At 37.5% G+C, this 22,988-nt stretch overlaps 1 protein-coding gene across 10 annotated transcripts in view; it reads right to left on the reverse strand.

Annotated features, from left to right (window-relative positions):
• UNC80 (unc-80 homolog, NALCN channel complex subunit) overlaps positions 1–22,988 on the reverse strand; it is a 190,476-nt gene that overhangs the window by 125,169 nt on the left and 42,319 nt on the right. For 7 of the 10 annotated variants that reach the window (XM_032479955.1, XM_032479953.1, XM_032479960.1 and 4 more), the window contains exons 15-22: positions 18,852–18,999; positions 16,257–16,405; positions 13,937–14,103; positions 13,103–13,201; positions 9,170–9,384; positions 8,332–8,438; positions 6,921–7,020; positions 492–664 (exon numbers count right to left, since the gene is read on the reverse strand). In XM_032479955.1, coding sequence (XP_032335846.1) covers positions 492–664; positions 6,921–7,020; positions 8,332–8,438; positions 9,170–9,384; positions 13,103–13,201; positions 13,937–14,103; positions 16,257–16,405; positions 18,852–18,999 — 1,158 coding nt within the window. The remainder of the gene's footprint in view (positions 1–491; positions 665–6,920; positions 7,021–8,331; positions 8,439–9,169; positions 9,385–13,102; positions 13,202–13,936; positions 14,104–16,256; positions 16,406–18,851; positions 19,000–22,988) is intronic. The other 3 variants (XM_032479957.1, XM_032479961.1, XM_032479954.1) reach the window with 1 other exon arrangement.

Raw genomic sequence — 22,988 nt, forward strand, 5'->3', positions numbered from 1 at the left:
AGGACTAAAACATGACAGACATAAAACTAACAATAATATAATAATAATAATAATGGCCTACTTTATTGAGCAATTACTTTATTTCAGGTATTATGATGAGGGTTTTCTATCTAATATCTCATTTAATCCTCACAGTAGCCATAGTGGGTAGGCATAACATTATTCCTTTTACTCTCTTTACAGAGTTTAGCTGGTAGATGTCAGAGTGATTTTAACCCAAGCAGAGTCATTCCAGAACCCTCATATACTTTTAATCATGATGCTATACATTCTATTTCCCAGAATATATTTACTAAGATTTTTCCGCCTTCCTTTTCTTCTCTCACTTCACTACATTTTATTTTTTATCCTTTTGCCACTAATGCTGAGAAAAACAAAAACACAAAACATAACCCCACAGTTAGGATTAGGATTAGGGATTTATCCTTTTCTCCATTAGCAGAATTAACTGGAATCGGGGACACGGTGGGCAAATTCTTCCAACCACTTACGAGATCCAAGGCGGCTGCCAAGATAGATGCATCAGGAATTGTCCCCGGCTCACAGCAGTTTAACAGAAATTGAAAGCGCTTCATGCCTTGTCGAATTGCTCCAAGATTCACCACATTTTTGCTTTTTCCACCATCTTGGTTGGAAGACAGATGGTCATCGAAACTGTGGCAACCTGCAGGGGTTTTCCCATGGTGGAGGAATGAAGGAGAGAGAGTATAATGGTTATAAATTAAAAACAGAGCTTTGAAGTTTTAACAATGCATTTTCTGTACTGTTGGCCTGAGAACATTTTCCTGGACCACATCTCCCTCCTCTCTAGCTAATGCTTGATTTGGACACATCTTGACTTTTAGGAATCTGATGACACATAGTATATATGTAAATTTGGGGTTTTATACAACTATTTAAATATAGGGTCTGATCACTTTGCCACCAGATCTCCTCTCTAATATTGCTAAGAGGATTATTTAAAATAATTCTTCCTGTAATCAACAACTAACTTGTTTTTACTGGAAGATGCAAAAATCACTGTGCAATTTCAGATTTGTTACAGAAAAGCTGATATCAAAGATAATATCTTGATAATTTAGCTACAATGCAAAGAATCACTGACTATTAGAGTTGTAAAGGACTTGAGAGGTTGCTCATTTAATTCTAGGATCTCCAAACATGGCTGTTTATCAGAATTATCTGGGAAGTTCCTGAATCTTATTCAGAACTTCAGAAGCATTCCTGGAAGAGGAATGTAAGATTTTGCACTTTGTAAATCTTCACAGGTGATAATGATGCCGCCAGCCTGACCCCACACAGGGGTCAGAGGTTTGGGAACCACTGACCCATCCTCACTTACTTTTCCATATTAAGCTACCTACGAATGAGAATCAGTCACTAGCTCAAGAAGGAGCTTCTTAACATGCAGAATATCAGGTCCTATTGCTAGAGATTTTGATTCCATAGGTCTGGGGGCAATGTATATTTTTAACAAACATGCCACATGATTTTAATACAGAAAGTCTAAGGATCACACATTAAGGAAGAATAATACAAAGCATTGTTTTTCATCTTTTTTTTTAATCCCTAGGCACTTTTAAGAAAGCCTAAATATCTCATGGCTTTTCTATAGCTTCTAGTATATATATATTTATAAATGTGTGTGTGTGTGTGTGTGTGTGTGTGTATATATATAGTGCTTCTAGTGTGTGGTGTGTGTGTGTGTGTGTGTGTGTGTGTGTGTGTATAATTTGTATAAGGTAATAATATTGAATGTAGTTTTTTTAAAATCAAGCTCAAATTACTTCCCATGATTCTGAAATGTACCTCCACTACCTAAGAATATACCTCCAGGATGCTGATTTAGTGCTTGGTTTAATCTGCGCTGATGCCATTTATTTGCAATGCTACCAACTCCTGGTCCTCACTAGGTGACAGATCCCATTACAGGAAATGACTCTCTCCCCTCTTCTATCAAGAATACCCTGATCCCTCCCACCCACTGCCCCACTTGCCCACCTGCCACTTAGCACAAAGGTGGCTCTTGTAACTGTTGCTCTCAACTGAAGTGCCCTACACACAAGTGTGTCACCACTGGTGGTTGCAGGATGTATGGTAAATAATTTATCCCTGTTAATTAACACTAATGTTTGCAAATTTGCATTTAAAAATCAAATCCAGAGTTGGAGTTACCCCTTTAATAACCTGCATTCATCGTAGATAAAAGGGCCATATTTACAGTTATGAGCTTGAGTTACCAAGAGAGTATGTCCCACACAAGGGATGGTGGCCAACAGATGAACTAGTGGAAAAAAGTGGGCACCTGTTCTTTTAGAAAACACATCCTTTGGAAGTAGTTCAAGCTTGGGGAACAGATTCCTTTGGACTTTATTACCACAAGATAAAAAAATATGGCATGACACACAATTACCGATTCCTGGTCAACAACTTTCAAAATGTCACAGTATCGTACTGAAGTATGTAGGTGTGAAATGATATGGTGTCTGGAATTTGTTCTAAAACACATTGCAAAAATAAAAGATGAAGCAAATTGTAAAATTTTTTATCATTATTTCAAGTGGGTGATGGATACTTGGGATCTATTGGAAAATTCTTTTTACTTTTTGTCCATGTTTGAAAATTTTCATAAGAATACAAAATGGCTCAGAATATAATTAAAATATCATTATCAACATTTCCCACATTTCATTCCTTATGGGTATGTTTTCTTTTCAGGTACAAATATTCCATATTGAAAATTCTATGTTCAACACCCTCAGTATTTTTTTTTTCAGTTAGTGTAGCATATTTCATATCAAACGCAAAAGGAAGTAGCTCAAGAAGAATCTGACAGTGGAAAAAATTCCAAAGACAGAATTTCAAATGATACAAAGAAGGCATAGAAGCTATAGATTAGGAACAAATATTTCCTGGACAATACAGTATTTAATCACTGGACATTACCAAAGCTATAAGAACAGGCAACTTCCTATTATTTTTCCTATCTATATATCACTTCATTAATCATTTATATACAGCCCTTTAATACATATACATATCACAGGAAATATCATCCATTAAATAAAATTATAGCCTTAAGTCTTTAAACTTAAACTTTGAATTTGATAGATCCCAAATAATAAGATTTTTGTTTTTAGTGAATCCACTCATTTCATTATTTCCTACTATAATTAAGATGCATCAAGTGGTAACTCTCAAATTTATAAAAGAACTAATACATAAGACAGGATGGATGGTCAAAAAATTATTCTAATTTTACCAATTTATTAAAAAACAGTTGTCATCATTTTATTAAAAGAAGCATTAAGAATAAGTGTCCCACATCTTTTAAAATATTTTTTGACAAGATAATTAATTCTAAAAGAAATATATTCAATATCACTAAAGAAAGTGCCATTTTGATCAAAAGAACTTCAGAAAGAACGCAGCTAAGGATGATGACCAAAATAGTGAAGAGAGAAGTGATCAAAACAACTTTTGTCAGCAAGAACCTATTCTATGAAGAGCCCTTCACAGAATGATGTACCCTTATGACAGATAAGAAGATCAGTGGAACCCTGTGAGCCCAGGACATAGGATCATGCCGTAGGGAAAAGCTATTTACAATGGAAATTTTCCATTGTACCTGTAAAGCAGTAATAGATAACAATATATTTGCTAACTTTTTGAGCAGTTTTGCATTTCGTGTTGTAATACTAAAAGAAATGTTATAAAGTAATTTGCCTATAAAATGTACCTCTTCTTAGTCTATCTTTTATATAAACTTACAAGAATGTAAGGATGCCTCCTGGCTTCCTTGGCTATCATTAATTTTTTAGTCTCAGCATGGTTTAGTTGCATTTATTTACTGGGTTTTTTTTTTTTTTACATTAAATTTACTGAGGCATAATTTACATAGAATACATTTTTAAAAAGCTGTTAAATCTCCAAAGCGTCATTTCAAGATGAAGTATTTCTTTAAGCATCATTTCCCATAGAGCTCATGGCAGAGCTGAGCACAAAGAAGATATTCAGTAAAGTTTGCTGATCAGTTGAGAAGAAATCCACCGCTTTAATTAATGAAATATCATCCATGATTTCTATAATAAAATATTCTTAATGAATGGGGAAACATAGAAGAAAAAGATAGCTGTTCTCTGAATGTAATTTCAGTTCTGTTAAATATTCAGCAGATGTATTTTTCATTTGTTGAATAATCTTTTAGGTTAAAAATTCTATCAGCTATTGCATTTTATCTTAATTCAATGAAGTTTGGGTACTGCATTTAAATTGAAAACCTCTGATATTTGTTTTCTTTAACAACTTTAAATCAAGAAACAGGCAATATGCAATTAAACGAAAATCATTTGAATAAGAAAGAAAAGGACAATGCATCTATAATGGATGCACAGAGACCATTTAGTCAGATTGTAAAGTAAAACAGAGAGAAAGAAAGAAAAAACAAAATTAGGCTCAAAGTTAAAAAGGTGTTCACATGGTCAAGGATGGTAGTTGTTGCAAAATACAATGTACTTAGATTAGCACATAATGTTGTTTTGTTCTTTATAATAGCTAAGGATACCTGTCTTCTGTGAGAGATTCCAAAAGAATTGTCTCACAGACTACTCTTTGTAATTTTTAACAAGCCAGAAAACAAGGACAAAGAATGATGACGTCAAGTCATATTCTTTTGCAAGTCAAAAGCACATAAAATATTCCAGAATCAGTCCCAGATTTTATCATTTTGGCTTCTAGACAAACAGGAAGAGACTGTCTGTATTGCTGATTGTTGATACAAACTCACCCTAGACTCAGGCTTTATGAATGTTCTGTATCAGGTCTTTTCTATTTGTGAAGGGAATATAAAGAGCATGTGAAACAGTGGCTGAAATCTGTAAGAATGGTGGTGAGAAAAACACAAAATCCAGAATGAACTAAGGTGTGTGAGAAATACTAATGATAACATGTTTGGAACAAGAGTAAGAGTAAAAATACTGGCTTTTTACCTGAAGAAAGGAATGTAAGGAAGTCAAAAGGAAAGTCAACAACTCAATTATGCTTTCATCCTTTCTACAAAGGAGAGAAATTCACAAATGGGAAAGTACAGAAAAGATTCACTAAGAAGCCACCAAATGTGAGAGACCCTAGTCTCTGAGTTTAAGCTTCAGTTCCACCAAGTTATACACCAGTGCATGGAAAGAACTTGGAGATGTGATCACAGTACTAGACAAATGACATCCAGTTAACACAGCACCTGGAGAACACACTTTAGTTCCAACTTTCATTCAACCACCACAGAATACTGGCCGTTTTGAACACTAGATGTATCCTCTCTGAAATATCATGAGTGGAAAGAGTGCAAGAGGACTGAAAACGACAAAGATCCTGATTGCTAGGAAGATTCTCGAAACCACAGACTAATTAGCTTGATGTGTGCCCTAGCCCAATTCTATAAGAGAGAATTACATAGAGAGGAACATTAAAAAAAAAAAAAAAGAAAAAGAAAAACACAGAAGTAATCATAGGAACCCTTGTAGTATCAAGAAGACATCTTGTTGAACTAAGTTACATGTCTCCTTTTGACAGAGTTATAAAGATACCAGTGAAATATTTTGGTAAAGTCAGATGATGTTTTTGTAACGAGGTTGGAAAGTACTTGCCAATCACTAGTAAATTAAGTGTGTGATTGGCTGAAAAACTGTACCCACAAATTGTTAATCAATAAAAGTCAACTAGATGTGTTCTAGGAGCTATTTCTTTGGATTTGCCCTGTTTAGTAGTAATGTCAACACCTTGGATGAAAATAGGGAAATGTGTATGTCTGCTGATGTATCTTTATAGCACAATGGTAAAGGAGAAAAGATTCAGAATTCAACTTGTTTTGGGTTCTTGCTCTTAACTTCCTCCCTGGGCAAGTCACAACCACCGGCAAGTTAATGAAACAATACATTTTATGTATTTTGAGATGAAGAATTAATAATGGCTATTTCAAAGTGATGCATGATATTCATTCATGTGAAGGACATCTAGCAAAAGTAAGTCCAAAATTCAATACAAATCAACTATGTGATGTGAAAATAGATAACGCAGTCTTAAATTGTGTTCATCCACTGGCTATATCCCTGGAGCTTAACAGTTACACTATCTACTACACTGATTAAAGTCAAAATGGTATATTGCATTCCATCTGAGGCACCACATTTTGTAAAGCACATTATCTAACTAGAATACATGTAAAATGGAATCTAAATGGTGATGGACCTAGAGACTCTTCTATGTAAGGAAAACAAAGGGAATCAACAATATTAAACCAGCAGAAGTGAGATGAAAAGAGAGAAGGTGAAATGGATAATAGGTGAAACTACCATTATGTGTGTATGAGTGAGTGTGTGTGTGTGTGTGTGTGTGTGTATGTGCGTGAACAGATATCACTGCTAGGACTAGTGAGTCAAATTTATGGATAAGTATACTTTCAGAACATGAGGAAAGACTTTCTAACAATGACAGCTGTCTAGTTGCTTTGTAAAGTAATAAACTCCCCCTCAGTGGAAGTGCTCAGAGGGTGGCTGGCCACCTGTCAGGGATAAAATGTGCAGAATTCCTAAGTAGATAGGTGGGTGGATAAAAGGATATATGAAGGTTCTTTACTCTCAGATTTTAACAAAGGATAGAAAGGCAGAAGAAGAGGCTGTGTCTTATTCTTGGTAAACCCAGGGCCCACCAGGGAGTGAGGAACCCAGTAGGACTTCCATAAATGTCTGTTGAACCAAACTGATAACAAGTAGAGAAGCTATAAATAGTAGTAAAAACAGCACACATATGAGGAAGAAATGAATAAGAAATCAATGGAAATAGAAAAATGGATCATTTTATCTCATTAAATGTTTGTTCTGTGTAATGAAAAGTTGGATGTAATTCTTAGGCCAAGTGACATTTACCAATTGAACGCTTGAAGAAGTTCTCCTCCTCTTCTCTTCCATTTTCCATTCCGCTCCCTGGCCCCCCTTCAGAAAGCTTCACAGCACTGGTGAATTTGACCTGAGAAAAAAAGGGAAGCGATCACATAACTCAATTCAAAGGAAATTCTTTGTGTTTATACTAACTTTTACCTTGAAAAATAAGTTGTTTAGAATATGAAGTTCCCTTCATTTCTTCTGACTTCTACACCTGGTTAGCTAGTCTGGATAGTTTATTCCCATGTGCCAAAAAAGACATCACTTAATAACTACATTTTGAAGAGAGTGTTGGTCACAGATTGAAAGTGAAATAATCAGGCACAATTTCATGAACAATTGAGATATTCTTAAGGTTCAATTCTGATAAAGTCCAAACTCAAATTTATGAACAACAACTCACATGCAATCTTTACAAACAATACCACAACTGAGAATCAAATGAAGTGAAAGATAGCCAAATAGGAACTGGTTTAAATCAATTTATAATGTGTACTATAAAGTGCAATAATATTTTTTTCTAACAATTGAAATGTGTTTGTTTTCAGCAAAGCAATGAAGCTATGGGCCTCATAGACTCTCAGATACTAGGCCAAATTTTAGCAAAAAGAATATGAAGGAGGAATTATAAATATATCTTATAAATGTCCTATAATGTTCTATATTCTTTTTATTATTTCAAAACATTGCTTTTAAAACAGAAGACAAGTGGTTTTAGTAAGAGTCAAAGAAGAAAGAGTGTAAGCAAATAATTTGTATACAAAGAAATTAAAGTCTTATATGCTGAAAATTACAGCAACCAGGCCACGCATCAGCCACAAGGAAGACTCTTATCAGAAACGGATTTCACTGAGAACCATGACTTTTCCAAACTGCATGCTCCTACAATGTCTAACAGTATTATGAAGAAGCACTTAGTGGGAAAAGTCATTCTAAGCTGTTTTACCCTTTTCAATGGGGAAAAGGGTCCATATGGTATGAAAAGTAGGGAAGGAAGATAAGTGGTGTGTGGGTGGTTTGGTTGGGGGGATGTGCATGTGTGTAAAAGGAATCATTATACAATTATATATCCATCCTTGGATAGGAACTTGGATGTCAGAATTTCACATATGTATTAAAAATTAAAAGTAGCTGGGAAATAATACCTATATACCTCTCTACAGCTGCATTATAATTTTACATAAAGTTTTTGTCACTTTTTTCCTGTCTATGATAGTCTACCACGAAGATGTCTTAGTTTCCATTGCTCATTTAAGTTTTTAAAACTTACTTAACTTGAAGGGAATTTCTTCAGCTCTTCCTTATTTGGCCCCGCCAGGTGTTTAGCATTTCTCAGCCCTGACATTTTCCTATCAGTGACTCCAACATTCCCTTACATAAGTAATGTTCTGTTTACCTTGGAGCTTTGCCTGATGAAAGACAGGCGGTCCACAGAGCTGATGTCCAGGAGGTCCTCCACACCATCTGCCAGGCCCGAGAGGGAGGATCGTTTCAGCCAGTTTCCTATTTAATAATTTAAAAAAGAAATTAGACCATGATAGCATTTTCTCCCAAATGGATTAAACAAAAAAGTCAGCATGTGCCCAACAAGCAGTGAAAGTTACATGGCTTGATGTAAATAAAAGTGAAAGCAAATTGTTTTCCAAATGTACACGCTGTGAATAAACATCTTCAGTGTTGGGCTATAAAATTACATGACTAAGATGAGGACAAAAAGAACCCATATCTTCGCACATTGTACTGCTACCTCCTGGGGTGCTCTCCTTTCCACTCCCCCTCAGTATCCCGTAGATCTTAATGCCACTTCCTTCAGGAAGCCTTCCCTGATTCCTACTCCCTCTCCCTATTTAGGTTAGGTCTTGTCATTGCATGCTTTCAGAGCACTACATAAATTTCCTTCATAAAATTCATAGTTTGCAACTATAATTAGTTGTATGATTATCCGCTTTAGTGATTATCACTTCTAATAGATTATAAATTCAGCAAAGTCAAGCACTGTGTAATTTTGCTCACCATTTAATCCCTGAAGCCTAGCACAGTGTTTGCACATGATGGAAGTACACAGTAGGGGTTTGAGAAATATCAACTGAAAGAAGAATGAATGAATGAATGAAGTCAGCCTAGTCTTCGTGATTTGAAAGTTTTTCCTTCCATGCGTTGCTCTGTTTTGATTGTGAGTTGATTTGAGGATATGGCAGGGAATAAGAGAAACCATAAAATAAATACAGACATACTTTTACCTATGGGGAGTTTAAGCTTCTTCCGTAGGGAAATTCTGCGGGACCGTGAGCGGGCACGCCGGTCAGAGGTGTTCCCCGAATGGGCAGTGGTGCATTCTGAAGTGTCCTGCTCAGACTGGCTGCTGGTGTCACTCGCTGCACTCTGAGATTTGAACATCTTGCGCCAGAAATCTTTCCGTCCCAGGTTGCCCCCTTGCATTTGTTCATCGCTGAAAATCAGGCAGATGATAGGGTTAGACGTCTGACAACACACGTGAAATTCTCCTAGATTTCTTTCAACTGCCTGACAATGATATTTAGGCAAATCATGCAGGCTGATCTTTGATGGGCTGGGATTAGGAAGAGTCAGAGTGGGAGTGGAAGGAGGGAGACCAAAGTTGACTCTGAGTGGTTATTGAGAATAGTCATGTCTCAGCTGTCAAATTGAGGTGATCATTTTTTTCAACCATAATAAAAAGACTAAATATTATTGCAGGTAATTGTCTGCAAGTATGAGTCATAATCACAGAAGCAGTTACCGTGTCAGTAAATATTTAACTTTTTTGAAGTTTCCTGAAGTACCGTAACTTACTCCCCACCCCAACCCTGCTCCCAACCCCATTCCCCACCTATAATTCTTGGCACTAAACAAACTTACAAAAATGCTTGAATAAATAAATAAAATGCAATCACCATACCCAGGGGATGCTTCATCCCACAATTTTTCACCAAGTTATTTTTATAGTTCCTGATTATTTAGCTTTCTTAAGTCAAAGAAGCTTAAAATTTAAGAGTTACAAGAATTAGCCTGACTCAGTAAGACAAATGGGAACCTCTCCAAAGGGATTTCTGACTAGGGCATTCCACAAGAGGAAAAAGACAAGTGGCCAATAGCATGCAGAGTTTAATCTCACCAGGACTTAAAAAAAAAAAAGCCAGTTGAAATGAGATCCTCATTTTCACTCATTAAGTAAAATTATTTAATGATTAAGAAAGATTGAGGGGAGAGGGAGAAAAAGCAATGGTACTATCACACTACCACGATGAGACAGAATGAGTCAACCTTTCTGGAAGATACTTTGATAATATGTTATCCAAAGCCTCTGTCTACACCTTCAACAGAGAAATTCAATTTCTAGGAAGTTAACCCAAGGAAACAATGGGACAATAAACTAACATGTAGATACGAGAAAGTCAAATGCTCACTGAGGTTTGTGGGTCAACGTTAAAAAAAAAAATGGAAACAATCTAAATGTTCAACTCCAGGGAAACAGCTGAATAAACTGTAGGGCTTCCGTAGGATGGCATCCTCTGTAGTTATTAAAATTCTATTTTCAGAAGACTAGTGATTTGAGGTACGTTGATGATGTATTGCAAAGTTAAAAGGCAGTGATCAAATGGGTTAACGGGATTAACACCAAGGTAATAAAAAGAAAAGTACACATGTAAGTGTGTCTCTGTGTGTGAGCTTGTGTGCACATATGTTCAAATAGTCACTCAATATAATGTATCAGATCTGGAGTGGTCATCTGTATTTGAAGATATCTGGATTTAAAAATTATTTTTCTCCATGTATAACTGAAAAATTGTGCTCTGCATTGGAATTTGACACAACATTGTAAAATGACTATAATTCAATAAAAAAATGTTTTTTAAAAATTATTTTTCTCCATGCTTTTCTGTGTTTTCCACGTTTCAGCTTGAACAACATATATACTTCAGTAATTTGGAAAGAATAGGTTATAGAAAATACTCTAGTAACACATGGTGAAATTTCTTTTCAGGGGTTCTAGGTAATGATTTGCTTATAAGCTTTGAGGTTAAACCTGGGATCTGTCTAAAATTTGACAGTATTGTGTAATCATTTTCTGAAGATATTTATATGGAGATGCAGATTTTAGTACCAGAGTATTAAATACCTTCAATTATTATTTTAATTCAGGACACTGCTTATCAAACATGGTGTGAATTTAAATCAGTGTTTTAGACTTCTCCATTATTTTTATCAGATGATCACAGTGTATGAAGCTTTTCTTACCTTTGGGAAATGCAAGGCACAGTGATGAGTATAGGACTACGTGGTCTGAGAGGAGAAACGTCCAGGGAGGCTATAGTTGACCAGCTGTACAATAAAGTGCCACATCAACTTTGTCCAGTGAATGTGTATCAGTAATGAGTTTCAGAGAAATGGGCATATAAAACTGCTTTTAATACTACTCAGTTAATGTGATTTTTATTTAAGGGGGAAGAAGGAGAAGTGAAGGGAATGAAGGGGAGGGAAAGGCAAGAGAAAGAGAAGATAGAAGAGGAGCCAGGATTGCCCACCCACCTTTCCCCAGTGCTAAATAGAGGACATATGGCAGGCACATCCCCGGGGCCCACTCAGATCAGGGAAAAGTCCCACATTTGAAATTCTATGATATCCCACCAAGTGGAGATTTTTATGTAGACACATGTTAAAATATGTATCATCATTCAAGGGAAAGAACAGGCACGTGCTAAGTGCTGAGAAATGAGGTGGTATTTACAGAACACTGAAGAAAGAATATTTTGCAATCTGGGAAACAGAATCAACTATCAAGGTGGGTGGTTTTATGTTTTAAATTCGATTTACCTATTAAATCATTCTCATTGTTCAGATTAGCTCAGTAGTTGGTTAGCGTTATTTTGGGTGAAAAAAAGCCCCTCTCTCTTATTTTGGACAAATTCTGTACGTAAGGACTTCTTACTAGTCTTGTCGTTGGTTATTCAGCTACAGACCTTTGCCTTTCACATTAATTTTTGTGTTTGTTTGTTTAGATTTTTATTATGTCCTTAAAGACTTAAAGGAAAAACTAAACTTCAATTTTGAGAATGGAAATTAAAGAAGACAAAGGCTTAATGGTAAAAATTCGACAAGTCCATCCTTTCACTGATTGACTGTCATTCATTCATTCTTGAAAAACATATTAAGTGCCTACTATGGGCCAATCCCCATCTAAGAGTTAGAGCTGTAACGTAAGTAAAAACTCACTTGGTCCCTGGACCCATGGAGATGATTTATCTTCTCCTTCCTTTTCTCTACCCATTTAGGGGCAGTTTCTAAGATTTTGAAGGGCTACAAGAATTGTGCAGACTTTTTTTCTTTGAAGGTTTTGTTGCTTGTTGTGGATTACCAAGGTTCTATTTGATGACTGATTTCCTTGACTAGAGAGAGGGGATACCATAAAACCTAGAATACCCTGCAGGATTTCTAGAAGGATAATCACAATACAAGATCAGGGTTTTGGGAAGTAAAATGGCATACTTAAAATGATGTTCATATTTTAAATATTGATCATACCTGTGAGCAAATAGTTATTAAAAGAAGAATGAATACAAATGAGCCTTGCACAGAACTAGACTACATATTTAGAGTCTATAGTAATCCGCACATTTTCTGGGGGCACTATTATCAAGACGCTTTTGATTTTGCTGTTATGAAAAATGGAGATAAACTGATGTCAGAGGACTTTGGAATGACTCTCAGGAGAGGACCCAGGTGAAATGGAGTAGAGTCCAGCTAAAGCTGGACATGAGAAAAATTATCTTAGTTATTTTTGGAAAAGCTTCATTGATTACATTGACAACTTGCAAGTGATTTTAAGCAAGAAAGTGGATGACACCCCCACCCCACCTACCACACATGCTATTTTTCAAGATTTATCTGCAGGATTGTGCATGAAAGGCGGAAGAGGGGGAGAAACTGGAAATGGGAAAGGCAGTGAGGGAGGCTTCCTGTAAGCACAAGGTTGGCTATTTATGGTTTGGGCCTGTAGAGGTGAGTGGCTTTGGGAATGAAAAGTAAAGGGCAGAAGCAAGGAGAAGTTCAACAGAAATGAAAAACAAACAGCAGCCTGGAAAATAGAATTTCTTCCAGTGGGAAGTGCTCAGCCCACTGCATTGGAGACAAAACCCAATGCTACTTACTGCTCTGGAGTCTGGGAGGGGCGACCGGACATGAAGCTGCGACATTCCTCAGGTGCAGGGGTCACCTGGCCTTTATCCACAATGCTTCCCGCCTCCGACCTAAGCAAATGGTGCATTCCACCAATCACAACAGAGCAGGCCACTGCCTCTCAATACTTCATACACTTCATAAGGGAAAAACATTCTGTTCCAGACAACCTAGATGGCTTGCAAACCCTATACCACCATGAGTCTATGTTGGGATGGAATTTACATCTTACCATTTGACTCAGAAGCTAGCTACATTATTGCAGACAGTCACTAGCTGCAGGCAGGATTTTGAGTTTAGGAGTTTCTTTTGATCTTTGTAAGTGGCATTTCTTATAGAATGGGCATACAATAAACTCCTATTTACTAGAAGAAAAAATAATTGGACACTGCTCAGCAATTTGTCTTTTGTCATGTTAAAATATTACTTACTGAACAGGATGATAGGGTAACAGTAATTGATTTTCCTTTCCGGGCAAGAATGTAAGTTATCTAGAGAAGGGTCAAAACACAGGTAACATTTTACCATATAATTAAGAGCTATGAAGTGAGGTTCAAGTGTATAAAAGTTTGAAATCAACTGAGCTTGGATTCATACAGAGGCAGAATTTATTTGATAGCAAACTCATTCCTTTTCTAAGCTGCAGCTGAGCCACCACCAGCAGCAATACTGCTTATACAAGAGAGTTGCACCATCCCTGCACTGGAGTTACACACCATGTTGGGAACTCCACGGACAGTGCAACAGAAGATTATATTCTACAGACACAGGCAAACCCTAATATTCAGAGAGCTCAAGCTTCCAACCTTTTACCGCCTACAGGCTTAGATTCCACTTCATTCTCCTCCACCTTCTTCCCTGGTGCCAACTTCTCGGCACTGTCAAGCAGAGCACTGAGGGCCACTCTCCTGAAGACATTCCCATGTGCCTCTTTGATGAACTGGACCAGCTGACGGATATCACAATACAGTCCCTGTTTGGAAGCAAGACGGAAAGTGTGGGAAAAGGAAGATCGTTATGTGATTAAATAGTTTTCACAGGAAGAAGGGGAGAAGATAATTCCTTGGACTTAGATGAGCATTGGAGTCGTAAAAAGAAGACAAAGTACTACAGTGAAACTGATGGTATACTGCCCCTCTGTACCTATAGTAACATTACCAAGACCCTTGCCTGTCATCCTCAGTATCAAAAAGAATGGTTACCAAGCTTCATATTCAGAAAGTTGGCTGTATCATTAGATAGATATCAATTTACACTTTTAACCACTGAATTCCCAAGTTTTTAATTTCTCTCTAAACTGTGACTTCTAAAGAGATGCCTGCAAAAAAAAAAAAAAAAGGCAATTAGACTAGAGATTTCAGTTGCTGTTGAGCTTCTCCACAATTTCTCTATCTTTGTGATAAAATATGCTAACTCCTCTAGACACTCCTAACAGAGCCTGATATTCAAGGATGGTGCATTTTGCTGCACAGATTTAACAAATAATATGTATGTTGCAGCCCACTTGAACATGAACTTGACTATGGACTTAAGATGATACAGTGCTATTAAAACAATTACATTGGTGATTCAACATTTAATAATATATGCAGGACTTTTTAAAAAGATATTAAACTTTTCACTCAGCATATTCCCCTCTCTCTTCTCTCTTTAAGAAGGCAGATACTATATTCTTTGTCTTAAAAAAGTTCATGACAAAGCAGAACACAGAAACCTAAGAAACATTTACCTTACAGCTTTGGGTTTCAAAACTGAAGACCACAGAGACAATTATGCCCATGACCTTCAGAAAAGCAGAAGGAAGGGTCAGTAAGGAAAGCACAGAGACTGTCCTTTGGGTCCTGTGGGAAGCAAGGCCCTATGCCCTCACTCTGCTCTTCAGTAGCTCCTCCGTGGAAGGCAAGGCCCCAAAAAGCAAGGGTTCCAAATGCACCGGAGTGTCCATCCCTCAGCAGCAGAGAGTATTACGTGAACTAACATGAGTGGGCTGATGACTGAAACCCATGAAGCCTCACCAGGCCCTGGGTCCTACCTAAGACTTGGGGATCTTTGCATCACTCCATGAAGTAGGGGAGACCCAAGAATGACTGAGCTTCAACCTCCAGCCATTCTGGTGGAATGCGGGTTCAAAGTCAAATTTAAGTTGATTTAAAGAAAACTAAGAAATAAATTATTTCTTCTATACATGAATTTGTAGGCTAAGACTTACGTGAGCTCGTGTATACTACAGTCAACTTGTCAAATTACTTCCTGCCAGGAGCAAATTGAACCCATGGATGGTACTCAAGTTATTCTCAAGCTCCAAGAACCTTGCTGGGATGGCTTCAACAATTAGCAAAATTACTTTCAGTTTGGGTGTTTGTTCTATTTATCTCAAGTTAAGTGAATACATAGTTTCATTGGTTTAGAATAGCTTAAAATAATTTCTCTGACTTAAGTAGCTTGGCAGATAGTGACCATATGTGTAAATGGGCTGATTTCTGCATAGGACTCATAATATCTAACAGAGTGGTAAGATAGGGAAATGTTGCTTTACTCACTGAAGAGACCTGAATTCATCTAGTCATGTCAGATATATCAGTCTCAATTTATGTTTTAGTATCCCAAACCACAATCTCCTTGGTAGCAATTAAGCGCTAACTTTTTACAGGCTGGCTCTCTCCGCTTGTGGCTTCAGTGGTTTAATTAACATAATCTTTTGTGAAGAGTAGCTAAAAAAGTACATTGTTCAATTTAAAAAAGACAAAATCAATTTTAGCAGCATATTTGCATTAATTTTTAAAGTAAGTATATGGTTTTAGAAAAAAAGCTTGGCATAACATCCTTTACTATTTCATGAGCCAACAAGCTGGGCTCTAGCACCTTCTTTCTGAAAGGCTCAAAGAACCTTGCAGCTATTTTTACCAATGACCACAAAACCTCTGAGATGGAAGACATAAGCCAATTTGCAGGTAACATAACAAGTAACAGGGAGGAGAAACGTGTTGCTGAGTTTCCACTGTGAGTTACTGGTGACACTGGGAAAATTGATATTTTAACTTTAAAGTTTTAGACTTCAACTTGTCCTTCTCTGGGCCATGGAATGAGAGCAAGAACTCCTGTGGGAAGAAGAGGGGAGCTTCTCACCAGATTCTCAGGGCTGTGCAATTCATGTGTCGTTGAAGCGCAGCGTGTGATGAGGGATTTAAACATGGCACTGACAATAATGCCTTCCACATTTTGGGCTGTGGATTTGTTGTCCACTGTGGTGAAGTTGTTTCCAAACCCAGCCTTGTCTGGAATGCAAAGGCATCAATGAAAGGCAGTATTTCCATTCAGCTACACAGTTTAAAGTACTGGTCACTCAGGAATTAGTGAAGGGCTACACAAAATACAGAAGCAGAGGATACAGAACCAGATACCCCTGGTTTGATAATCTCTATGAAGACTTGGAGATAACTCATTGTCTCCATCAGAGTCTTTACTATGACATATTTCATCACTTTGTGGAGTGTTTTAATTGATATATCTTAGCAACAAAAAGAGAATCAACTGTTGACCCTAAGAAAGTCTTTTAAACCTAAGTAGTTTTTAAATAGGTGATCACTTAAAAAAAAAAGATCTACTAAGTGGTCTCTCAGTGGAGACAGACTTAACTTGATACAACCTTTTCGGTGGTGAAGAATGATGATTTCTTAGCGCAAATTGTTCAGTCGGTGGGAAGTAGAATAAGGTGGGATGGACCAGGTGAGATGGGCAGTGGGAGGGAAGAGATGGGGAGGGACCCTGCAGGGGAATTCACACCAGCACCACCAGAAACAAAAAGAAGACTGAGTCTGGCCAAGAGCTGCACAGGACTTCCAGCAGCTTTTGCTTCCAGAGACTCCACGGGCATATGGATAGGAAAAAATCTACAACTCCCTTGGAGCTACTACCTTCTAACTCATCCACATGTGAAATGCCAGTGAATTGAGGTCATCACCCTATGTGGCATTTTATACCAGTTTTTCACATTTCAACGGGTACATTAGGTATTTTGTGGCCTCGCCAGAGTATTTCTCATAGCTTGCGAGCCACCTGTAGACTGTAGAGGTGGGGTATGTGCAGCTCCAAGACTGATCAGTCAGGGACATGTGTCTGCCTGGCTGATACACTGTGAACCATTTTAACTTCTCAAAAATCCCAGGAGGAATTCATCACTTTAAAGTAACATACTTTATATAAGTATGACTCAATCACTATGTTGTACACCAGAAAATAACACAACATTGTAAATCAACTACTTCAATAATAAAAGGAAGAGGAAGGAAGAGGAGGAGAAGAAGGAGAAGAAGAGGAAGATGAGGAAGAGGGGTAAGATGAGGAGAAGGAAGAAGGAGAAGAGGAAGGAGAAGAGGAAGGAGAAGAGGAAGGGGAAGGAGAAGACGACGACGACAACGACGACGACGAAGAAGGAGGAAACATACTTTATTACCAACCTCTCACTGTCTGTTTCAGTGGGTCAGAGGTTATCTTTAGACTAACATTACAGAAGGAAATCTTTTAGCCTCTGTTCATAGTTTCTATATCAAATAGGTTAAAAAACAGAAAGAAATAGTTTGTAATAAAAAATTGCTCTTGCAGCATCTGAACTACATGCTTACTTACTTCATTGTTTTTTAAATTTGCTATATGCTTGGCTGAAAACAACTTTAATAACATAGATTATTTCAGGGATTCTAGAGGGGGACAATAAAGCCTGGGATACAAACAGAAAAGCTGTTTCTAAATCCATGAAATAAGTCTCCATTAAAAATTTATTTTGTTTATTATTATTATTTTTAATGGAGGTACTAGGGATTGAACCCAGCACCTCATGCATGCTAAGCATGCCCTCTACCACTGAGCTATACCTTCCCCCCTCCATTAAAAATTAATCAACTACTATCACACATACTAAATAAATAATAAACACCTATACAAAAAAGTTATTTTATCCCAGACTCTCAACAAAAATACATATTTTACTTAACTCAGGCTTCAGGCATCAGCTTAATTTCATTACTGCATTTACATTTAAGTGATATTGAAGGTGATAATTTATTGTGGATGTAATTTGTGTTCACTGGTCTCCCCCTATAATATAGGTCTTTTCACTAGAGTTTTCTTAAAGCCATAAAAGCTAAAAAGCTATAAAACAGTTTATGAGCCTATCTCTAGATTCCTTTGCCCAATTAAAAAAAAATTCAGTACATGTGTATGTGTGTGTGTATATATATATATATATATATATATATATCAAAATTATATTACTACTATGTTTAGTCTTTTTTTCCCCTTTCCTGTTTTATTTTGTGAAAAAAGTCACCAAGCACGATTTCTGGCTCATAGAAGGTCCTCATTTCATATTTGTTGAACTAATCAGCATATTCCCTTGTTCCTTCATCTCTGCCTCAGTAGTCGTACAGAGGTCACGTGAGAGAGAGGAGTGTAAGGACCAAGGGGCTGCAGGTGAGGATGCCAGAGCTTTACCAAATTCCCCTCTGCTGAGCTAAGCTGTCCTTAGAAAGACTCCAAAATGTGTCATCAAAGATGATGTGCAAGCTTTTCATGTTTATATTTTATTACACACAAGTGCACACACAAACACAGAAATAGCTTTTCCTCTCAACTCTATCTCCACAAATTTCGGGTGTCTCTGAAACGCTACCTGCTTCACTTCTCACAGCAACTCCTCCTAGAACTCAGTGCAGTTTTACTTACTGTCAGTGACTGGTTCCATACAAAATCCTAGCAAAGCATGCAAGAAGTCCACTACATTATTGAGAGAGTCCTTGTTCACATAGTCCCTCATGGTTTGTCGGAACTGCATCTTATCTAGCTTGTATAACTTAGTGAGGCAGTTCTGGGCCTGCAAGGAAGGAAGAAAAGTGAAGAAGTCACAGGTACCAGCTTAGGCTAGGGATACCACTGGTATGAGACCAAAGCCTTCAGAAGACAAAGGCTTCAGTCTATCCCTGCCGAATGGTGCCCGCCACCCCGGCCAGCCCCTCTTATCTGAGGATGAAGTAGCAGAGGGGGCTGAGCAGTATGAGGGAGATTACTTTGAGAAGGGCTGTTCCTCAGGAAAAACCCAAAGCTAAGGTCTAACACTGTCCCAGAATTAGCTCAGTATTTTCGCCAAGATCAAGATTTTAAGACCTCAATGAAAAAACTCCAAGTGTAAAATTTAGGTAGCTGACAGGACTGGTTAACAAAGTTTAGAAAACCTCAAAGGCTCTGTGTCAAGGGAAGAAGCAAGCCACTCCCTTGCTCGGCTATTCTGAATTGAAGTAGATTTTATGGATGTTTTGGGGAGTAAGTAGGAAGTGCTTATCCGGAGTCCTCCTACGTGGCCAGGAGGGAAAGACTCTTGAAATGTGAAAGAGGTATAAAATAAAGGCAAGTCTAGCTTGTTTATTTATGTGTCTGCATTTGAACGTGGAAGTTTGGTATTTAAATAGAAGTTGGCCTCAAGAATATGAAAAACAATTGACCATTGTCTAGGCCCTGATACTCAAAAAAATACTTCTTAGGATCCACCAAATAATTTTGCCATCTTGTAACCAGATAGGGTAGGGGGTGCCTGGAGAAAGAGAGCTAGGCATGGCTTTCTTGACCTAAGAGAAGTCATTTTTGGCCTAAGCCATTCTGTGATTTAAGCCTGGCCACAAAGCTTGCCCTGGAATAGGCCTCAGTAATTAATGACCTTAAGGGAACAAAAGAATGCAGAAACAAAGGACTGTTACCAGGCAAGAGAAGTAACAATAGGAAAGACAGTATATCAGTTGTAAAGACTCCCCATTTGGTTTGATAGCAAAGATTAGCCTGAAGCGCTCACCACCAGATCATCAGGAACCTGAGGGATGATGACGTTGACCTTTACTGACCCTAATGACTTCAATCAACTAAAGTTTGAACTCTGTCCACCGCCTAAGCCCTTTCATGAATACGCATGTACCTTTAGTTTAAAACTTCCCTAATTTTGCTGTTAGGGAGACACTGCTTTGGGAAAGATCCCCAGTGTTCTCCTTACTTGCTACAAGTAATAAATCCTTCTGTTTCCTGTGCTTTGGCTTGGTTGTATCTTTTGGCTCTATACCTACCAAGAGGCAAACCCAGTTTTTGGGAAACAATCTGGCAAAGAGAAAGGGAATAATCCCCACCATCAGAACAAATAAAATCACAGTCATTGACTGCAGATGGCCACATACAAAATGCCCTGATACTGTTAGGGAGGCTTATGGGTCCTCTCTTACCACTGAGAGAAAAATAAAATTTGTGCAGTGCTTTGCTGTTTAAAACATATTTTTTGTGTGTAAGTGCATAGCAACATTCAACTTCCACACCTCTGTGATTTGAAGAGTATCCTTCTATCAGTGGAGGAAACTGAGGCTCAAAGACGTTAAGGACTTTGTCCAAGTTGATACACCACATTTCACAGCAGAGCCAAAAGTAGAAGTCAAGGTCTTGCTTCCTCACAGTGGTTATTTCTCCTATGATAGAGTCAAATAATGTTTGCTGGGGAAAATGTGTTTAGAGACCATCCACTTCCAAAAAGGATTTAAGATGGCAGATACTGAGATTAGTTGGTATGTACAGAAGATAAGATCTGCCTAAAAAAGAAAATCCTTAACAATGGAATGAACTGGGGAAATGGTAAGAGAGGACTCTGGATTGAGGGGAAAAAAGCAAAAGATCAAGAAGGGCGAAGTGGCTGGACGAGGACAATCTTAACCAAGGAATTTGGAGCAACCAGGTATAAGCATGGGAGTCAGGTCAGGGAAAGCAATCCCTGAGAACTGGGTGGCCCAGAAGAAAATATAAATTATATCACCATTTTGACAAGTCAAAGCCCAGAGAAAGAGTCTTAGGAATTTTGAGAGGAAGAGAAAGGTTATAAAAGTCTGAAACTTGTAATGAGCAATGGACTTCTCAGTGTGACCTTGCTTTAGTCTCTCCATCTGTATCACAGTCAGGTGGACTGATTTTTTTTTTCCCCCTCATTTTCCCTTTACGGGGTCCTGGAAGATTGGGAAATTAGGTGTTTTTATTCCAGAGAGGTTTCTGGTTGCTATGTTTCAAGCAAGCTTCCCCCTTCCCTTATAAAATAAATGCTACTTGCTATAAAATGAAGTTTGTAAAGTACTTCTTCTTCTCTATAAAATACACCAAAAAGGCAGAGTTTCAGATCTACTCTTTAGAGGCTATTAGAATGTCTGAGTGAGTTCAATGGGAAGTTTAAGCAAGAAGCAGAAAATCAAACCATAAGTATTTTGATTTTGAATGAATATTATAAACTTCTTCAAGAGATATAAAGAGAGAATTCCTTTCAGTAATTTGGGACTACCAGCTAATGATTAGTTTATTCTAAGAAACACATGCCGGTATTGCTAGGCCCTTTGATGAATATCATTACAATAAATAATAATTGATTTCTAAAAAAAAAAATAAAAGTACAGAGTACCTGATCTGATGGGGGTAAGAAATATTCTTAATATTTTAAAAGTGAAGTCATTTCTGAAAATCCAATGCCAGAGAAATCTGGAAACATCTAGCTTCTTGAATTAGACTTTCCCAGGGAAAACTTCTCAAATTTATACCTCTTGGACAATGCGTCTACTAAGCGTGGATAAGTAAATATAGTCCCTATAATGAGTGCTAAACTGGGCTACTGGAGAATGGAGGTATTGCCATGTAAAGCAACAAAGTTGAGAAGGCAGGTAGAAAACTGGACGTTCTGAGTGAGTAATGTTCAGTACTCTTGAGAGAAGACAGTATGGTGACAAAGCGGTAGCAACAGCCCCTCAAGTGGCTTCTGATCCAATTAGCCCTACTTTCTCCAAGTCTAGAAAGACAAGTTCTGATGTCAGAGCCAGTTTACACCTCAAGCTAAAGCATGACACTTCTTTTTATATTCTGATGTTTCATTTCATGGAATCAGTCTTCTGCATGAGGAGTGATGTGGTTTTAGCCTTGAAGGGAATTATTCATACTGTACTAGAATTAAAAATCAAAGGTCAAAAATCACATACACAAGTGCAAAGATGGGGGCAACATCAGCTTTTATTGCCTTACTCATGATTATCTTGATTATTTAAAATTTTTGGCCTCAAAATCTAGACCTTGGCCAAAATGTCAAGTTTCAGAATTTAGATGTTAATTACTGTGAAAATAACCCCCATATATATAATAAACAAATACAATACAATATAACAGAATACAAAAGAGTGAGTGATATATAGATAGGTAGGTAGATGATAGATTAAGAAAGAAACTCAACATGCTAATACTGTGTGAACATTTCATGACAAAACCTAATACCAAGGAAAAACAGGCTGGGGTTAGATTTTGACATGATCCTAAAACTCTGCTAAGATATGTCAAAGGGCTTCCTGGTCTTAAATTTGCATCAAACCCTTACTTTTAAGAAAATATTTTCTTATGATTTCAGTTCAAATGTATGCATGAGGCAACTGTTCCAGCTCGGACTTGTTGTGGAGGTGGGTTATTGCTCAGGTTTGTAGGGAAAAGCAGTCGGGAGTGGAGGCATATGAAAATGAGATGGAATTACATTTCCATGTTCCATCACAGAATTAGGCTAAGCGCAGAGTTTCAAGTTTCACACAGTTCAAAGGCATATGATCTCAGATAGTTAGTAGTTAAGGTTCATTGTCAAACAAAGCAGCCAGAAAATGACTGGCTACTTTTGCAGTCCTGTTTTGTCCCAATAAGGGCCATTTTCCGTATCTAAAAACAACAAACTAAGTCCTAAAATTTGATCCCCTTTTCTAACATAAGATATTCTTCTATAGTACCCCAGACAGGTGATTAAAAAGTCATCTGTCACAGACCATCAGA

This window comes from Camelus ferus, chromosome 5, assembly GCF_009834535.1.
Source record: "Camelus ferus isolate YT-003-E chromosome 5, BCGSAC_Cfer_1.0, whole genome shotgun sequence".
NCBI classification, from domain to species: Eukaryota; Metazoa; Chordata; class Mammalia; order Artiodactyla; family Camelidae; genus Camelus; species Camelus ferus.